General features: G+C 52.0%; 1 protein-coding gene across 4 annotated transcripts in view; it reads left to right on the top strand.

Annotated features, from left to right (window-relative positions):
* Positions 1-7,234, top strand: part of SHISAL1 (shisa like 1) — a 75,867-nt gene extending 68,633 nt beyond the window's left edge. For 3 of the 4 annotated variants that reach the window (XM_070254172.1, XM_070254173.1, XM_070254174.1), the window contains one exon: positions 1,331-7,234. In XM_070254172.1, coding sequence (XP_070110273.1) covers position 1,331 — 1 coding nt within the window. In that variant the 3' untranslated portion in view covers positions 1,332-7,234. The remainder of the gene's footprint in view (positions 1-1,330) is intronic. The other variant, XM_070254175.1, reaches the window with a different exon arrangement.
* Positions 7,235-15,582: the final 8,348 nt, after the last annotated feature.

The following is a 15,582-nucleotide window of genomic DNA, read 5'->3' as shown; positions in this document are numbered from 1 at the left end:
ACCGGAGCGGGCTTTTTCTACTCCCTGGGATCTCTCACCTCGAGCCCGTGCTCACGTTCCCACTAATGCAGGGTTGGGGGTTGGCCCAGCCCCTTGGAGTGTCACTCGCTCTGGAAAGATGGGCTGTGCCGGCTTGGTTAGAGCCCCTCCCTGGACGTCCCCCCCTGCCACCGTGCCCCTGCCAACCACACTGGGGCTGCCTGAAGACAGCTCACGAGTCCAGAGCTGTCAGCAGGTGCGCGTAGCAGAGAGGCAGCCGCAGTGGGTGAGGCGGGCGGTTGGGGCCGCGCCAGCCCGGGTTTCTCCCTGCTTCCCCTCCACCCGCATCAGTGAGGGTCCTTCATCCTCCTGGTCTTCCTCTGGGTTCACGTCCCCTTCCCCACAGACTTCCGCTCACACAGCGTTGGCTGGGCTGGGTCATGTGACCACTCCTGTGTGCAAGGGAGTCTGGACAGGGGAGTATTTGTGATGGGACAATGGCCCCTATAAATGGGCACAGGAGAGGGGCCGCCCTGTGCCTGCCGCAGGTGGGGGTTGTGCTTCTGTTCCTCAGTGTCCTCGTTTGGAGGTGATTTTGAGAGGGGAAAGGATAAAGGCAGCTCGACTCTGCCAATCAAAGCTGAACGCACCCCGTGGGCTGGTGTCCACCCTCCTGGTCCTCCGCCAGGAGCGCCCTGGCTCCTCCCCGTGGTTCTGTGGGGTGTGCTCGTATCCAGCAGTGTGATGCCAAGACTCATGATGATTTTTGCGATGAGGATGAGTGGTATCTGTATCTGTTCATGTTTCCCCGTTGGTTGTAGCAAAGGTGGCCATATGGTTTATCGTCCAAGTCAGAACGATTTCAGGATGACAAGGGAACAATATTAAAAATTATGTCAGAACAGCAGGTGTTGACTGGGACCGTCCCCAGGTGAGACGTGCAATCACCTGGTAATTCCTGGGGTAAAAGAATACTGGTTTTTTTTGTGAGTTGATTTGATGTGTCACAGATTGAAAACTGTATCTTTCCCTCCACCCTCTCTGTTCTAATAATTAGCCTTTTGATTCTCTGGGACTTTCTGTGTGTGTCATCTGCCAGCCGGTGTAATTCTCCTCCACTGCTGACGCACTCTGCTTTTTCTTGTCTTATTGCACGGGCCGGGGCGCTAGTAATTCCGGGAACCACATTAAGACTTTCCAGTCTTAAAGTCACATGGTTCTCAATTATCCACAAGACGAAGACGGGTCATGCGCTCAGAGAAAACCTGGCTTCTCCTGGCCCTGAGGCCCGAGAGAAGTGTTCCTGGTGTGTCCCCACCATGTGATATTTTCTTTCCTTCTGCTTCCCCAGAAAACCCTTTTGCCGTGCCTCAGGATAGGGGAGGTGAGACCAGAAGCACCCGGCGCAGCCTCCGAGAAGAACAGCTTCCACAGAGACGCCAGGGAGAGCCGAGGCGGCCGCAGCGGTGGCAGAGAAGGGAACGCCGCCTGTGCCCAAAACCCCCTGCTGCGGACTTCTACAGCTGGGAGCAAACTCAGGGGAGGGGGCCGGCGGTGCAGGGTGGGGGGCTCTGAGTCACCCGTCCACAAGCAATAGTCCCATTTTGGGCTGGTGGCTTCTGAGAGGTGACGCCCTTGTGGACTCAGGATGACCGACACTAAGCTGCTCCGGCCGGTTCAGGCCGGGAGGGTTCAGGCCTACGCGTCATCCCCACAGTTCCCCTGACTCTGCTTCCTCCGGTAGTGGCCCGTGGGCCTATGTGTGTCTGAATATTGAATGTGAGTGTGTGTGTGTGCGCGTGTGTGATTCAGAGTGTTCTTTGTGTTTGTTTGGCTGGTTTTTATTGGGGTCCCCCAGCTCTCTGATGGGCACGGGTCACCACGTGGTGGGGGTCCTCGCCAGCATCCCAGGCGGGCTCCGGCTTCTTGCACCAGCTGGCAGCTGTGAAGCAGAGGGAGTTGCGAGCATGGGACACGGCCCCGCTGTGTCTCTGGGGACACTGGGGACTGGAAAATGCCAGTGAGGGTCCGTCCTACAGGATCTGTTCCCGTAACAACAGTAACAATAAGGGGCACGTCTGAGCAGGCGTGAGGTTGGGTGTCTTCATGCACACCTCTCTCGTTCTCCGGGAACGGGTGGGGTCAGTCCCCTGCAGAAGTGGCTCAGAGCGAGGGAGGTGCCCAGGGTCACACAGCCAGGAGGACATCAGCCCCTCAGTTTGCCGTCAGGGGTGCAGGAACCCAAGGTCCAGCCTCCCCAGCCAGGGCGCCCCCAGCACCGTCCCCGCAGCGTCTCCCCAGTGGATGCTCCGTTGCTCTGCGTTCTCCACCGTCACCGCCCCGGAACCCTTGTTCACGTAGCACATTCTGGTTAAGCACCTGCCGTGTGCCGGGCCCCGTGCTGGGCAGTGATGGGGACGCGACGTGGGTAAGGCAGGCCTTGTCTCTGCCCCGGGGGGGCCGCCGTCTGGTGAGAGAGATAGACACACAGATCTTTGCTGGACAGGGTGACGAGCACTTATGGAAACTCAGAGGAGAAGGTTCTAGAAACCCTTCCACTTTAAGGTGGGACTTCCACGCAAACCTGGATGTCCATCCACAGTGCTCACCGCCTTCAGCCACCCCCTGCCCCAGTGGCATCATCCAGGCAGTGATCACACAAATCCCCAAGAGCCGCACTGCCAGTGTAGACGCACTCGCGCTGGTGTCAGTGATCCTAAAGTCTCCCCCAGCCCTTAGGGCAGTGAGCGCTGCCGAATAAGTGCGTGTCCCCTCTGATTGTGTGTCCTCACTCAGCCAGACCCAGTGTCCTCGCTGTTCATCACACCCAGCAGTGAGCAGCAGGCCCTGCTCACGGTGCTGGTTTTCTAGCTGCGGAGAGAGGGCAGTGAAGAAATTAGTGAGTAAGGAAGATAGCAACAGTGGTGAGCCTTCTGCTGAGAATTCAGTCGAAACCACGTTAGTGAGGGTCTTGTGGAGCTTGTGTGGTTCCGGAAGGCCTTTCTGCACAGGTGACAGTTAAGCCCAGATCTGAATGGTGTACAAGAGCCAGTCATGGGCATTAGAGGTGCGAGAAGAGCATTCCAGGCAGAGGGGAGAGCTCGTGCAAAGGCCCTGAGGCAGCAAGAGGCTTAGTGGTTTCAAGGAACCCAGAGGGAGAATGGAAGGAGATAAAGGTCAGAGAGCCCAGACTCTGTGGTTCACTGTGAGTCACTGTCAGGCTGCACAAGCACAATGCCCCAGCCTTTGATCAAGCAGAAAGAACTTTCCAGGTGTAAAGCATTTCCTATACAGCCTGGCTTTTCATCCTCTCAACAGCCCCACAAAGAAGGGACACTCCCCGCTTCATGGACTAGGAACTGAGGCTCAGATGAGTCAAGCTGCTTGCTCAAGGTCACACAGCTGGCCTTGGAAGACCCAAGCCCATAGCGTCAGTCGCGTCTCCTCCAGACAGTGATACACAGCTTGGCAGAGGCAGGGCTCTCAATTAGGGGTAGCGTGGCTTCCTTTCCCCCAGACGCTGAGTCATCACAGAACATGCCCCAGGGCCTTGCCCCTGCCGGGCAGCAATTGCTGTGGAAGGGTGCTCACAGCCATTCAGCACAGCTGGATCAGCCCGCACCTGCAACCCACGTGCACAGCCTCGGGAGTCAAAGGAACCTAAACTGGGCTGGGGGGTGGAGGGTGAGCACAAGACCCAGATTCCGACATCAGCTCTGCGTTAAGAGCAGTGTGCTTGGGCTAGTCCTCTCTGCCCAGTTTCCCCATCGGTAAGAGGAGGGAGTCAGTGGGCCATCAGGGGGCTCGCACCTCTGGCTTCCTGCGGTTCTGGGTGACGCTCATGCAGCTGCTCAGACAGAAGGGCTTCCTCTGCTAAGAAGGAGCTTGTGGCCCTGCCTCCCCGCCCTGAATGCCCAGAGCCAGAGCTCACTGTCCCGTAGCCCAGCCGGGCTGGGGTTCAGCTGAGTGGCCTCCCTGAGGTTTGCGACCTGCGGGCTGCTGCACCTGGCCCGCCAGGGGTCTCAGGAGCGACTGAGAACCCTGCAGCAGGTTACAGTTGCAGCCGGGCTGGGATCTGCAAATGCTGTTGTAAGCCGGAAGCCTCCCACACGTGGCTCAGCAGACATCACAGACTTTGCACACCAGTGCAGAGCAGCCTGCGGTGTAGACGGACCCAGAGTGTGGAGACCCCCAGCACCACCCCTGCCCAGCTGAGTGGCCTTGGGGGAATCACTTCTCTTCTCTGAGCCTCAGTTTCTCACCTGTCAAGTGTGTGGGACAGGGGGATGGGAGGAAGGTACCCACACTCACTGCCTTGCAGTGTGGCCGAGGCGGGTGAGGATGGTGCCTGTGGTGTGAACACCCAGAGTGGAAGACATGAGTGCCGCTCAGTCATTCCCGATGCCGAGGGCTCCTCAAAACCCCACGGGACCCCACTCATCCCGACGAGAGCCGGTCCCCGTGCTCCCGGGGCGGGTGGACGTGCCAGTTGGCAGAGTGTCCCTGAGAATATGATGCAGGGGGGTGACGAGACCAAGTAGAGATTTATAGCGTTGGCGTTTTTCAGTGACTCCCAAACCTGATTTTTCAAGCTGCCTCTGTTTACTCTTTACTGTGAGCTTCTGGCTGTTCACCACGTCGTCTGTAAAAATAACAATAATAATAATCCAAGAAGAGGAGGACCACGAGCCCGCCGAGGAGTTTGCATCCGCCGCTGGTCTGTGCCACGGACTCCTGTGTTTGTCAGGACCTTTTCCCGCTGGGAACGGTGTGTTATTAACGAGCAGTTTTATGCTTTCCTTCTCGTCCGCATACGGTGTGCCTGTGCGTTCCGGGATCTCTATTCAGAACCAGTACCTGGTAGCGCCCCCGGGCCCCTCCGCCCTCTCCTTGGCCTTCGGAGTTGCCTGCCGGGCGAGCATCTGATGCCGACCAGGACCAACCTGAAACAGGCCTTAATCGAAAACACACACGCACACACGCACGCACGCCCGCACGCACACACGGGCATGTGTGCACACACACATGAATGCACAGGTGCACACACGCGATTCTGTGGGTTGATCCGGTCTCTCTTGCTGTCTCTGATGCTTTAGAAAGTCAGCAGGTAGACTGCTAGCTAGGGTGGGTGGCATGTCCCCTCCTCAACCAAAAACCCCTTCAGGCAAATTTGTCCCCGGAACTGGAAAGGACGGGGGGCATCGAGGAGACCTGGCCGGGAATAGAGGATGACAGGCCTCCGCCAAGAGATACTTCTCGGGCTACTGTCACATCGAAAGCTCTCTTTAGGTCATTTCAGTCATTTCTGAGTTCCGTGCCCTCCGGCCCTCTGCCGTCCCCCTGGCTGTCTGTCCCTGCCCTCGCCCCCAGCTCAGCAGACACTCCATCCGCTGCGTCTACTAGAGCTTGTGCTGTAAAAGAAGACACAGTTCCCCGGAGTCGGAGACTTTTAGAATGTATTCTTTGGTTTATTTTAATCTTTTCCACTCGGCCGATTGGTCCCCCGACAGGAGGAGTCACGCCATAGGTGGCCTCCAGAAGTGAATTTGCAGATTCCTTGACAGTCCCGATCGACGTGTCAGCCCGACTGGAGGTACTGGGGGCACCTCTTGTCCGTTTGGAGGGGCAGCCACGTCACGGCAGAGCCCCCATCTCCGCTACGGAAACCTGGGTGCAATAGTGGAGGCGGCCGGTGTGGCACCTGACCTTCCTGCTCACCTGGCGAGCACCACACGGCATCTGCCTAGTCCCCACAGACTGTCCAAGAGGTCAGGGGGCACCCGACCCCCCAGAGTGGGTGACACTGTTGTCACTGCCGTCTGCAGCCCCGGAACACATCACCAGACGGGGGTGATGCCCTGTGCGCCCCTCCCGTGCCACCAATGCCACGCAAGGCCCCCAGCCCCTCCCTGTGGCACAGAGGCAGCCCCAGACGGTAGGAGGCGAACGTGTGCAGCTTCGGGATCCATGGTCCGAAAAACTCAAATGTTGAAATCGGGGAGTCAGGTGACATAGAAGATCCTAGAAAAAAAAAATTTGTTCACGCATGCATTCACTCATCTGTTCAACAAATATTTATCCAGTGCCCATCTGGAAGCAGGTCCCACTGTGCACGGAGATGTCAGGGAACACGCCACATCCTCGGGAGAGGCTGGCATCGCCTGTGACGTGACTAGTTGTGCCTAATAGTTAGGGATGCTCAGATTCACAAAGCAAATAAGGAAGACTTACCTATCCCATCCACGAAAGTGGCCATGGAGGTAGCATTGTCCCCCTGTCCCCAAGTGTCCTGTCCAAAACCCTGCCAGATAGTTGGTGCTAGATAGATGCTTGGTGAGTGAGTGGCTTTGACTGCGAGTCAGACTGTACCTAAACCTCCTATGTTCACTGCAAAGCCCCAACCCCTTTGCCCTTGACAGACTGAAATTCAGGGCTGCTGCAGTGCCCGCTTCCAGAGGGCACCATTCCTCTCAAATGCGCCGTGAGCAGCCACCCCGGGTTTGTGCAATGAGGTGCCCAGTGAATTACCCTAAGCTGCCCTCCGAAACGTGCAGGTCCCATCGAAGTCAGACGAAGTCAAGGGAGGATGGCCGTGCACATGAGGCCAGGCGGCCCCCCCTCCCGAGGAGCCAGGTCAGGAAGGGGACGGGGCCACAAAGGGGTGCAGGGGGGCGGGGGGAGGAGCCATGAGCCCATGGCAGGTCAGGAAGTTACAGCTTCCACGGCCGCTGTGGGCGTCCCGTGTGGCCCCACTGGAACCAGACTGGTGACCGAGAGGGTGTCTTCCTGGACCCTCGCCTTAGTTTCTCATGCGCAGTTTCCTCCTCATTTCGATGTTAGAGCTAGTGGGCTCCGTCACAGGCAGATAACCAAACAGTCAGTCTGGGTCACGTGCAATAACTAAGTGGGGACTCCGAGGGAGGGGGCTCCGTGCCCCTAACGGCAGGAAACCCCACCCAGGGCCCGTGTGTCCTCCCCAGGGTCAGGGGACAAGGGCATGTGGCTACAGGTGGGACAGAAACGGTTTCTCTCTCCCGTAAAGCCCGACTTCATCCGAGCCGGCCTGGGGGGCCCTCTGAGAGCTGACAACCGGGGAAAACCAAAAACCAATACTGTTCCTAATAATAATACACTATAATGTACCAATAACCGTGTGTTTTCCACTGCCCGCTGTTGCGCTGCTCCCGTCTTTATATACAGTAGTTTTTATAAAGATGTCCTGAGGTTTTAATAAAGGAGTGTCTCGTCAACTGTTCCCGGTGTTAGAATCTGCTTTGATGTTTCAGAAGGCGCCCGCGGGAAGCTGTGTCGTGCTGTCATTCTCTGTGGGGGCCGGCGGAGGACCAGGTGGGGGGTCAGCCGAGGGGCTGTCTAGGGGCACGTTAGGGGCAGCTGGTCACCTGAGTCCACCCTTCAGACCGCAGGGAGTGCAGCACCAAGGGCAGATTGAGAGGCCAGGCGGGGCCCCCTCCCGAGGAGCCAGGTCAGGAAGGGGACGGGGCCACGAAGGGGCGCGGGGGGCGGGGGAGGAGCCGTGAGCCCATGGCAGGTCAGGGACAGCTGCTGCCGGGGGAGCAGTGAGTCCTGACCCCTGCGACCTTGTTTTCCGGGTGAACCGTCACACCTCAGGCTGCGGCCATGAGAGCAGCTCTTCCTGGCTCAGAAGGACCAGACGACGGACGGCTCCGGCCAGTGGTTCTCAGAAAGACCAGACTCCCGCACTCCAGGACGGAGGGACGTGCTTGTTGGGCAAACAGGGGTTTGTGCCTCCAATAACCGCGGCCCGAGGCGGCCGACTGGACCTCTTCCCCCAGGTCTCCAGCCCAGGAGCAGTTTGGCGGGAGCAGCGATGCTCAGAGGCACGGGGCCCACGTCAGGCTCCCAGCAGTTTCCATCGCCAGCGCTCTTCCAGCTCTTCCTCCCACCTCCAGACCCGAGTCCCATCCGATGGCCGAGTGGTGGGGGGGACACACCTCCTCCCCAGCCCACCCAGCTTCAGGGCTGGGCGCAGGAAAAGGACCAGACACCAGGCGGGGGGCACGCAGGATGGCTGCCGCTGTTTGCCGCTGCGCGCACACTGTTGGGGTGCAATGAGGCCCCTTTGGAGGGCACGGGGGTCTTCCCATGCCCCTGTCTCCAGGCGAGGAGCAGGCCCGGGAGCAGCTGCACATGTGGGGCGGCAGTCTTCCCACAGCAGGCCGCCCACGGCCCCACGGCTGAGGCCCCACCGCTGAGGCCCCTGGTGCTAGCAGCCCTCCTGGGAGGGGACACCAGCAGGCCCAGGCACTTTCTGGGCTAGACATCCCCCAACCCCCGTCCTGCTGGAAGCTTCCTGCCCTCTGCAGACCCAGAGGCGAGAGGGCCTGTGGTCTCCACGTCCCCCCAGCCCCCAGCCCCCCATCCTCTTCTTCTCTGCCCAGGGCCTTGCGAGTCTGTGCCACACAGACCAACCGACTCGGGAAGGAAGTAAAGGGTCCTCTCTGCCTGCAGGCACCTCACGTCTCTGTGAGTGGTCACCTTAAAACCCATCCCTGCACACACCCACACCCACAAAGAAACACACACACACACAGACACACACACATGCACAGACCCACACAGACACAGAAACACACACACACAGAAACACACAGACATACACACACAGAAACACACACAGACACACACACAAAGACACACAGAGGAACACACACCTCTCCCCTTGGCTCTGAGAGGGGCAGAATAACCTCCCTGAACGAAGCCTGTGCTCCTTGAAAGCCGCCTCCTCTCTCCCAGTCGTCCCTTCCGCTGGGGCAGGGTTCATTCTGGCCCCAACAGCTGGCAGGGTGACAACACAGGAGAAGGGACAGTGGCTTCAGGCTCCTTGGGGCCTCGTCTTGGACTTGATCGTATGGGCCCTGGGGAGCCACGGGCAGGCTGGGGGCAAAGGAGAGCCATCAGCGGACCTGACCTGTGGGAAAGAAGGAGCTGGGCGTGGACGGGATGCGTTTGGGGGGCAGCCCTGGAGAGCTGGCTGTCGTCAGCAGCACTGCATGAACTGAGACGCGTGGGCCCCCAGCCTGACTGCGAGGACCTGGCACAGCCCTTCCTTCGCATCCCTCCCCTCCTCTCCCGTCCTGAGCGTCAGACACACCCACATCCCTCGTGAGGAGGCCCAGCCCATGATCCTTACTGGACTAACACCAGTTTCCCCAAAGAGAAATGTCTGCAGGAAGCAGGGGCCGCCTGCCACCACCCTGTGACCAGGTTGATGGGTCCTGCTGGGATTATTGTCCTCACACCACGCAGGCGCAGGCGACCCACAAAGCGAAGGGTCTGGGCCCCCGTCCACCCTGAGCTGTCTCTCAGACTCCGCCCTCTCTTGCCTGCTTCAGCATCCCCTGTCCCCTGCATCATGGATTCCCCCTCGGTTGGGTCACTGCCATCAGTGTTCAAATACGCCTGCATTTCACCCATCGGAAACACTCCAACGCCTGCCCCCAGGGAAGGCAGATCCGGTCTGCAGACCGACCCCCCCACACACACACAAGAACAGCTGGAAACCCTGGGCCAGATGCTTTCTAAAAATCTCCTGGAAGCGTTAGAGAGCTGACCGAGTGGTGAAGAATTCTGAGGTCAAGGTCCGGGAGAGGGTGGGGTGGCCCGTGGGGCTGGTTTTCCCTGGGGGCTTGTTGACCCTGAAGGGGGCGGCCGAGAGGATGAGCCAGCCTGAGGGGCGGGGGCTGGAGTCCAGGACTGCTGGAGGGAGGGATTTGTAACCCCCCCTTTGGATAGGGACCGCAAAGGCTGCACCATCGGAGTAAGGGTGCGCCCGCCCCTGCAGCCCGATTCCACTTCACCGGGGGCCCGGAGGCACCAGTTCCTGGAACTGGAGAACGGAGATCCTCGCCAGCATCTCGGCGTCTGATGGCACCAAATGCTGTCTTCCTGCAAAGGGGCTCCGTCATGCCAGGCTTCAACGCATTTCCACGAACACTTTATCAGGCATAGTCTGTCCGGCCCACCGTCAGGACGAGCAGGGATTCATGCAGCTAGAGGGATGCGAAACGCGGCCGCAGGAGAGAGCTGCAGGGGCTGAAACCCACGGTACTTAAGGTGCTCGAAAAGTATAAAACTGCGTCTGAAAACTGAGAGGCATAGGAGATAATACAGGGAAGTGTACAGAGAGCCAATTAGAAACTGCAGAAATAAAAAGTATAATAACCAAAATTCAGGTCTCAGTAAACGGGTTTAAAGGAGGTAAGATTGAGACAAGGCCAGGATGTCTGCCCTCACCACTCTCATTCAAGATGGTGCTGGGAGCTCTCACTAGCGGGAGTAAAGCAGCAGAAAGAAATCAAAGGCATCCATACGGGAAAGGAGGAATTAAAACTGTCCTTCTTTGCAGACGACCTGGCTGTCTACGTAGAAAATGCTGAGGAATCTATAAAAAAACCAACTAGAGCTCCTGAGAGAGTTCAAAGTTCGTAGGACACGAGACGAACACACAAACATCAACTGTATCTCTACGTGGTAGCGATGACATATGAACACAACAATTAAAAATATAATACCATTTATAACTTCTCAAAAAAATGAAATCCTGAAGTGTAAATCTAACCAAACTTGTAGAGAACTTGTAGGCGAAAAACTACGAATACTGCTGAGAGAAATCAAAGATCTAAATAAACGAAGAGACGCACCTTGTTCATGGATGGGAAGACTCAACATGGTAAAGATGTCAGTTCTCCCCAAACTGATACATAAATTTAAGATATTTCCTATCAAAATCCCAGGAAGATTTTTTTTTTTTTTTTGAGGAAGATTAGCCCTGAGCTAACATCTGCCGCCAATTCTCCTCTTTTTGCTGAGGAAGACTGGCCCTGAGCTAACATCCATGCCTATCTTCCTCTACTGTATATGTGGGACGCCTACCACAGCATGGCTTGCCAAGCGGTGCCATGTCCACACCCGGGATCCGAACCAGCAACCCCGGGCCGCTGAAGCAGAACGTCCGCACTTAACCTCTGCGCCACTGGGCTGGCCCCCGGGAAGATTTTTTGAAGACATAGACAAGATTAATCTAAAATGTATGTGTAAAGGCAAAGGACTAGAATAGCTAAAACAATTTTGAAAAAATTGGGAGGACTCATTGTAGCCAATTTCCAGACTTAGTATACAGCTGCATAATCAAGACTATGAGGATCAGTGGGAGGGCAGACATACAGGTCGACGGAGCAAAACAAAGAAGCTGGCAATAGATCCACACCAATGCGCCCAACTGGTTGTTAACAAAAGTGCAAAAGTGGATTGATGAAAGAAAGACAGGCTTTTCAGCAAATGGTGCTGGAGCAACAGCACATTCAGAGGGAAAAAAAGAAAAATGATCTTGACCTATGTACCTAGATCTCATACCTTAAGGGAAAATTATCTCAAAATGGACCATAGATTTAAAAGTTAAATGTAAAACTGAAAAATTTTAGAAAAAATAAACAGGAGAAAATCTTCAGGATCTAGAGCTAAGCAAAGCATTCTTAGATATGGCACCAAAGACACGATCCTTAAAAGGAAAGCTGGTCAATTGGACCTCATCACAATTGAAAAGTTGTGCTCTGTGAAAGACCCTGGTAAGATGGAAAGACACACTACAGACTGGAGGAAAATATCTGCAAGCCACATACCCAACAAAGGGCTAGTAGCTGGAACTATAAAGAACTCTAAAAAGTAAACGGTAAAAAAAACAAACAATGCAATTAGACACAAAGAGACGTTTTATGAAAGAGGATATCCAGAGGACAGATCATTTCAACAAAGCCCAAGTTATCTATTTTGTATTCTGTTGCTTGTGCGTTTGGCTTAGCTAAGAAACCATTGCCTAACCTGACGTCAGGAAGATTTGCCCCTATGTTTTCTTCTAAGCTTTATAGATTTAGCCCTTATATTTGGATCTTTGATCCATTTTGAATTAATTTTGTATATGGTGTGAGGTAAGGGTCCAACTTCATACCTCTGCAGGTGGATGTCCGCTTGTCTCACCATCATTTGTAATCGTCTTGGCACCCTTGTCAAAAATCAACTGACCATAAATATGAGGACGTATTTTTGTACTCTCAATTCTATTTCATTGATTGAAATCTCTATTCTTCTGTCAGCACCACAATCTTGATTAGTGCAGCTTTGTAGTAAGTTTCGAAATTGGGATTTTTCGTTCTACGAATTTGTTCCTCTTTTTCCAGATTAATTTGACTATTTGGGTCCCTTGCATTTCTGCGTGAATTTTAGGATCAGTTTGTCAATATTTGCAGAGAAGTAAGCTGGGATGTTGATAGGAATTTTGCTGAATCTATAGATCAATTTGGAGAGTACTGTCATCTTGACAATATTAAGTCTCCCATTAAAACCCCCAATATTAAGTCTTTAAGGACGTGGGATGTCTTTCCATTTATTTAGATCTTGTTTAATTTCTCCCAGCAATGTTTTGCAGTTTTCAGAGCATAAGTTTCACACTTCTTTTGTCAAATACAGATAGCAAATAAGTACGTGAAAAGATATTTAACATCCTTAACTGTTAGGGAAATGCAAATTAAAACCACAATGAGAGATCACTACACACCTACTGGAGTAGCAAAAATAAAAGATAGTGACAGGGGCTGGCCCCGTGGCCGAGTGGTTAAGTTCGCGCGCTCCGCTGCAGGCGGCCCAGTGTTTCCTTGGTTCGAATCCTGGGCGCGGACATGGCACTGCTCGTCAGACCAGGCTGAGGCAGCGTCCCACATGCCACAACTAGAAGGACCCACAACGAAGAATATAACTATGTACTGGGGGGCTTTGGGGAGAAAAAGGAAAAAATAAAATCTTAAAAAAAAAGATAGTGACAAGTGCTCATAAGGATGTGGAGAAACTGAATCACTCATACACTGCTGGTAGGAGTGTAAAATGGTACAGCCACTCTAGAAAACAGTTTAGCAGTTTCTTTAAAAACTCAACATGCACCAGTGATGCAACCCAGCAATTGCACCCCTGGACATTTGTTCCAGGTAAATTAAAATGGATGCTCACCCAAAAACCTGTCATGAATGTTGACAGCTGCTTTATTCATAATACTCCCAAACTGGAAGCTTTCCAAATGCCCTTGAACTGGTGAAAAGTTCAACAAACTGTGTACATCCATGTCGTGGAATACTATGCAGCAATAAAAAGGAATGAACTATTGGTACATGCAAGACTCTGGTTGAGGCGCCAGAGAATTATGCTGAGTGAAAAAAGCCAATCCCAAAAGGGTACACACTGTGTGATTCCATTTATATAACATCTTGAAATGACACAATTATACAAATGGAGAACAGATTGTGATTATCAAGGATTAAGGAGGAGGTGGGGGCAGGAGGGAAGTGGATGTAGCTATAAGAGGGCAACAGGAGGGATACTCGAGGTAATGGAAATGTTAGGTATCTTGACAGTATCAATGCCAGTATCCCAGTTCTGATATTGTGATAGAGCTTTTGCAAGAAGTTACCACTGGAGGAAACTGGGTAAAGAGATGTCTCTGAGTTGCTTCTTACAACAGCATGTGAATATACAGTTATCTCAGAATGAAAAAGTTTAATTTTAAAAAACAGATTAAACACAAGAGAAGAGAGAATTAATGAACCTGAAGATACGTCAGAAGAAAATATCCAGAATGAGGACCATCGAGATAAATTAATGGGAAATATAGAAAAGCACTTAGCAGTCATAGGAAACACATAATGGACGTGTAATTGTAGGTCCAGACGGAGAAGTGAAAGAGAATGGAGAAGAAATAATATTTGAAGACATAAAAAAGGCTGAGAAATTTCCACAATTAATTAGACATCAAGCTGCAGATTCAAGAAACCCTATTCAATTGAAGCAGAAGACAAAGAAAAAATCTTAACAGCAGCCAGAAAAGAGAGCAGGACTTGGGGAAGCCAGAGGGAGGCAGAGAGAGGTCACCTTTGAAGGGGCGCGACTAGACAAACCACAGACTTTACAATAGACGTAATGGAAACCAGAAGGCAGTCAAAGAGTATTTTTGATGCGCTAAAAGAAAGTACAGGCAAACCGCGAAGACATGGCTGATTCACTTCCAGACCTCCATGATAAAGCGAATACCACAATAAGGCAAGTCACACAAACTTTTTGGTTTCCCAATGCGTGTAAAAGTTATGTTTACACTATACTGTAGTCTATTAAGTGTGGAATAGCATTGGGTCTAAAAAACCAATGTGCATACCTTAATTTAAAAATCCTTCATTGCTAAAAAATGCTAACCATTATCTGAGCTTTCAGAAAGTCATAGCCTTTTTACTGGTGGAGGGTCTTGTAAAAAATGCAATCTCTGCAAAGCGCAAGAAAGGGCAGTGCGACAGAACGGGGTGTGCCTGTAACTGCCAACCTGGACTTCTAAACCCTGCAAAACATCCTTCAAGAATGAAGGTAAAATAAGATATTTTTAGAAAAATTAAAATTGAAAGAATTCATCACCAGTAAACTTCAACTGAAAAAATATTGAAGGGTCTTCTTTGGGTAGAAAAAAATGATTCCAGCAGAAGCTTGATGATACGGAAAAGAACAAAGTGCAACAGGAGGGTATGTAGTGAACTCTAAATGAGAAGTGCGGAATTGGGTGGTTGTAATAATGTCTTCTGGGTGTAGAAATATATGGAATTAAATCACAGGACAAAAACTGCAGAAAAGACAGAAGGGATATAAATGCAGCTAAAGTGTTGTTAGGTCTTGGATTGTCCAGGAAGAAAGAAAGTACCAAATAGTATCAGATTATGTTAAGAATGCATTTTGTAATCTCTAGGAGAATCTGGAAATAATAGTAAAAGAAGATACAACTTCCAAGCTAATATGAAGGGAAACATGGAATGACAAAATGTGCTTATCCAAAAAATGAGAAGAAAGAGAGAAAAAAGAATATAGAGAGGACAAATAAAGCATATAATATTTAAAACCAAATATTTTAGTAATCACATTAAATATAAGTGAATGAAATGGTCTAAAATTAAAAGATAAAGATTGAGACTGGATTTAAAACAAAAAAAAATCAACTATGTGTTATTTATAAGAGACATTTACAACATTACGGTACAGGAAAAAATGAAAGTAAGGGGCCAACCTGGTGGCATAGTGGTTAAGTTCACATGTGCTGCTTCAGGGGCCCAGGGTTCGCAGGTTCGGATCCCAGGCATGGACATAGCACTGCTTGTCAAGCCATGCTGAGGCGGCATCCTGCAGAAAATAGAGGAAGATTGGCACAGATGTTATCTCAGGGACAATCTCTCTCACCAAAAAAAAAAAAAAGAAAAAGAAAGAAAAGAAAAGGATAGGAAAAGATATATTATGCAAGCACTAACCCCCCAAAAGTTGGTGTATCTATCGTAACATCAGATAAAGTAGACAAAGACAAGGAGTATTAGCACAGATATAGAATAACATCTCATAATGACAAAAGAGCCGCCTCAACAGGGAAAGATAACAACCTTAAATTGGTACACACCTAATAACACAAAGCTTAAAATATACAAAGCCAAAACCGATAGAAGTACAAGGAGAGGCGGACAAAAGCACAGTCTTAGTGGAAGATCTTAACACCAC

This window comes from Equus caballus, chromosome 28, assembly GCF_041296265.1.
Source record: "Equus caballus isolate H_3958 breed thoroughbred chromosome 28, TB-T2T, whole genome shotgun sequence".
NCBI classification, from domain to species: Eukaryota; Metazoa; Chordata; class Mammalia; order Perissodactyla; family Equidae; genus Equus; species Equus caballus.
The sequence above is the reverse complement of the archived record's forward strand: the minus strand, read 5'-3'. Positions and strand labels throughout refer to the sequence as shown.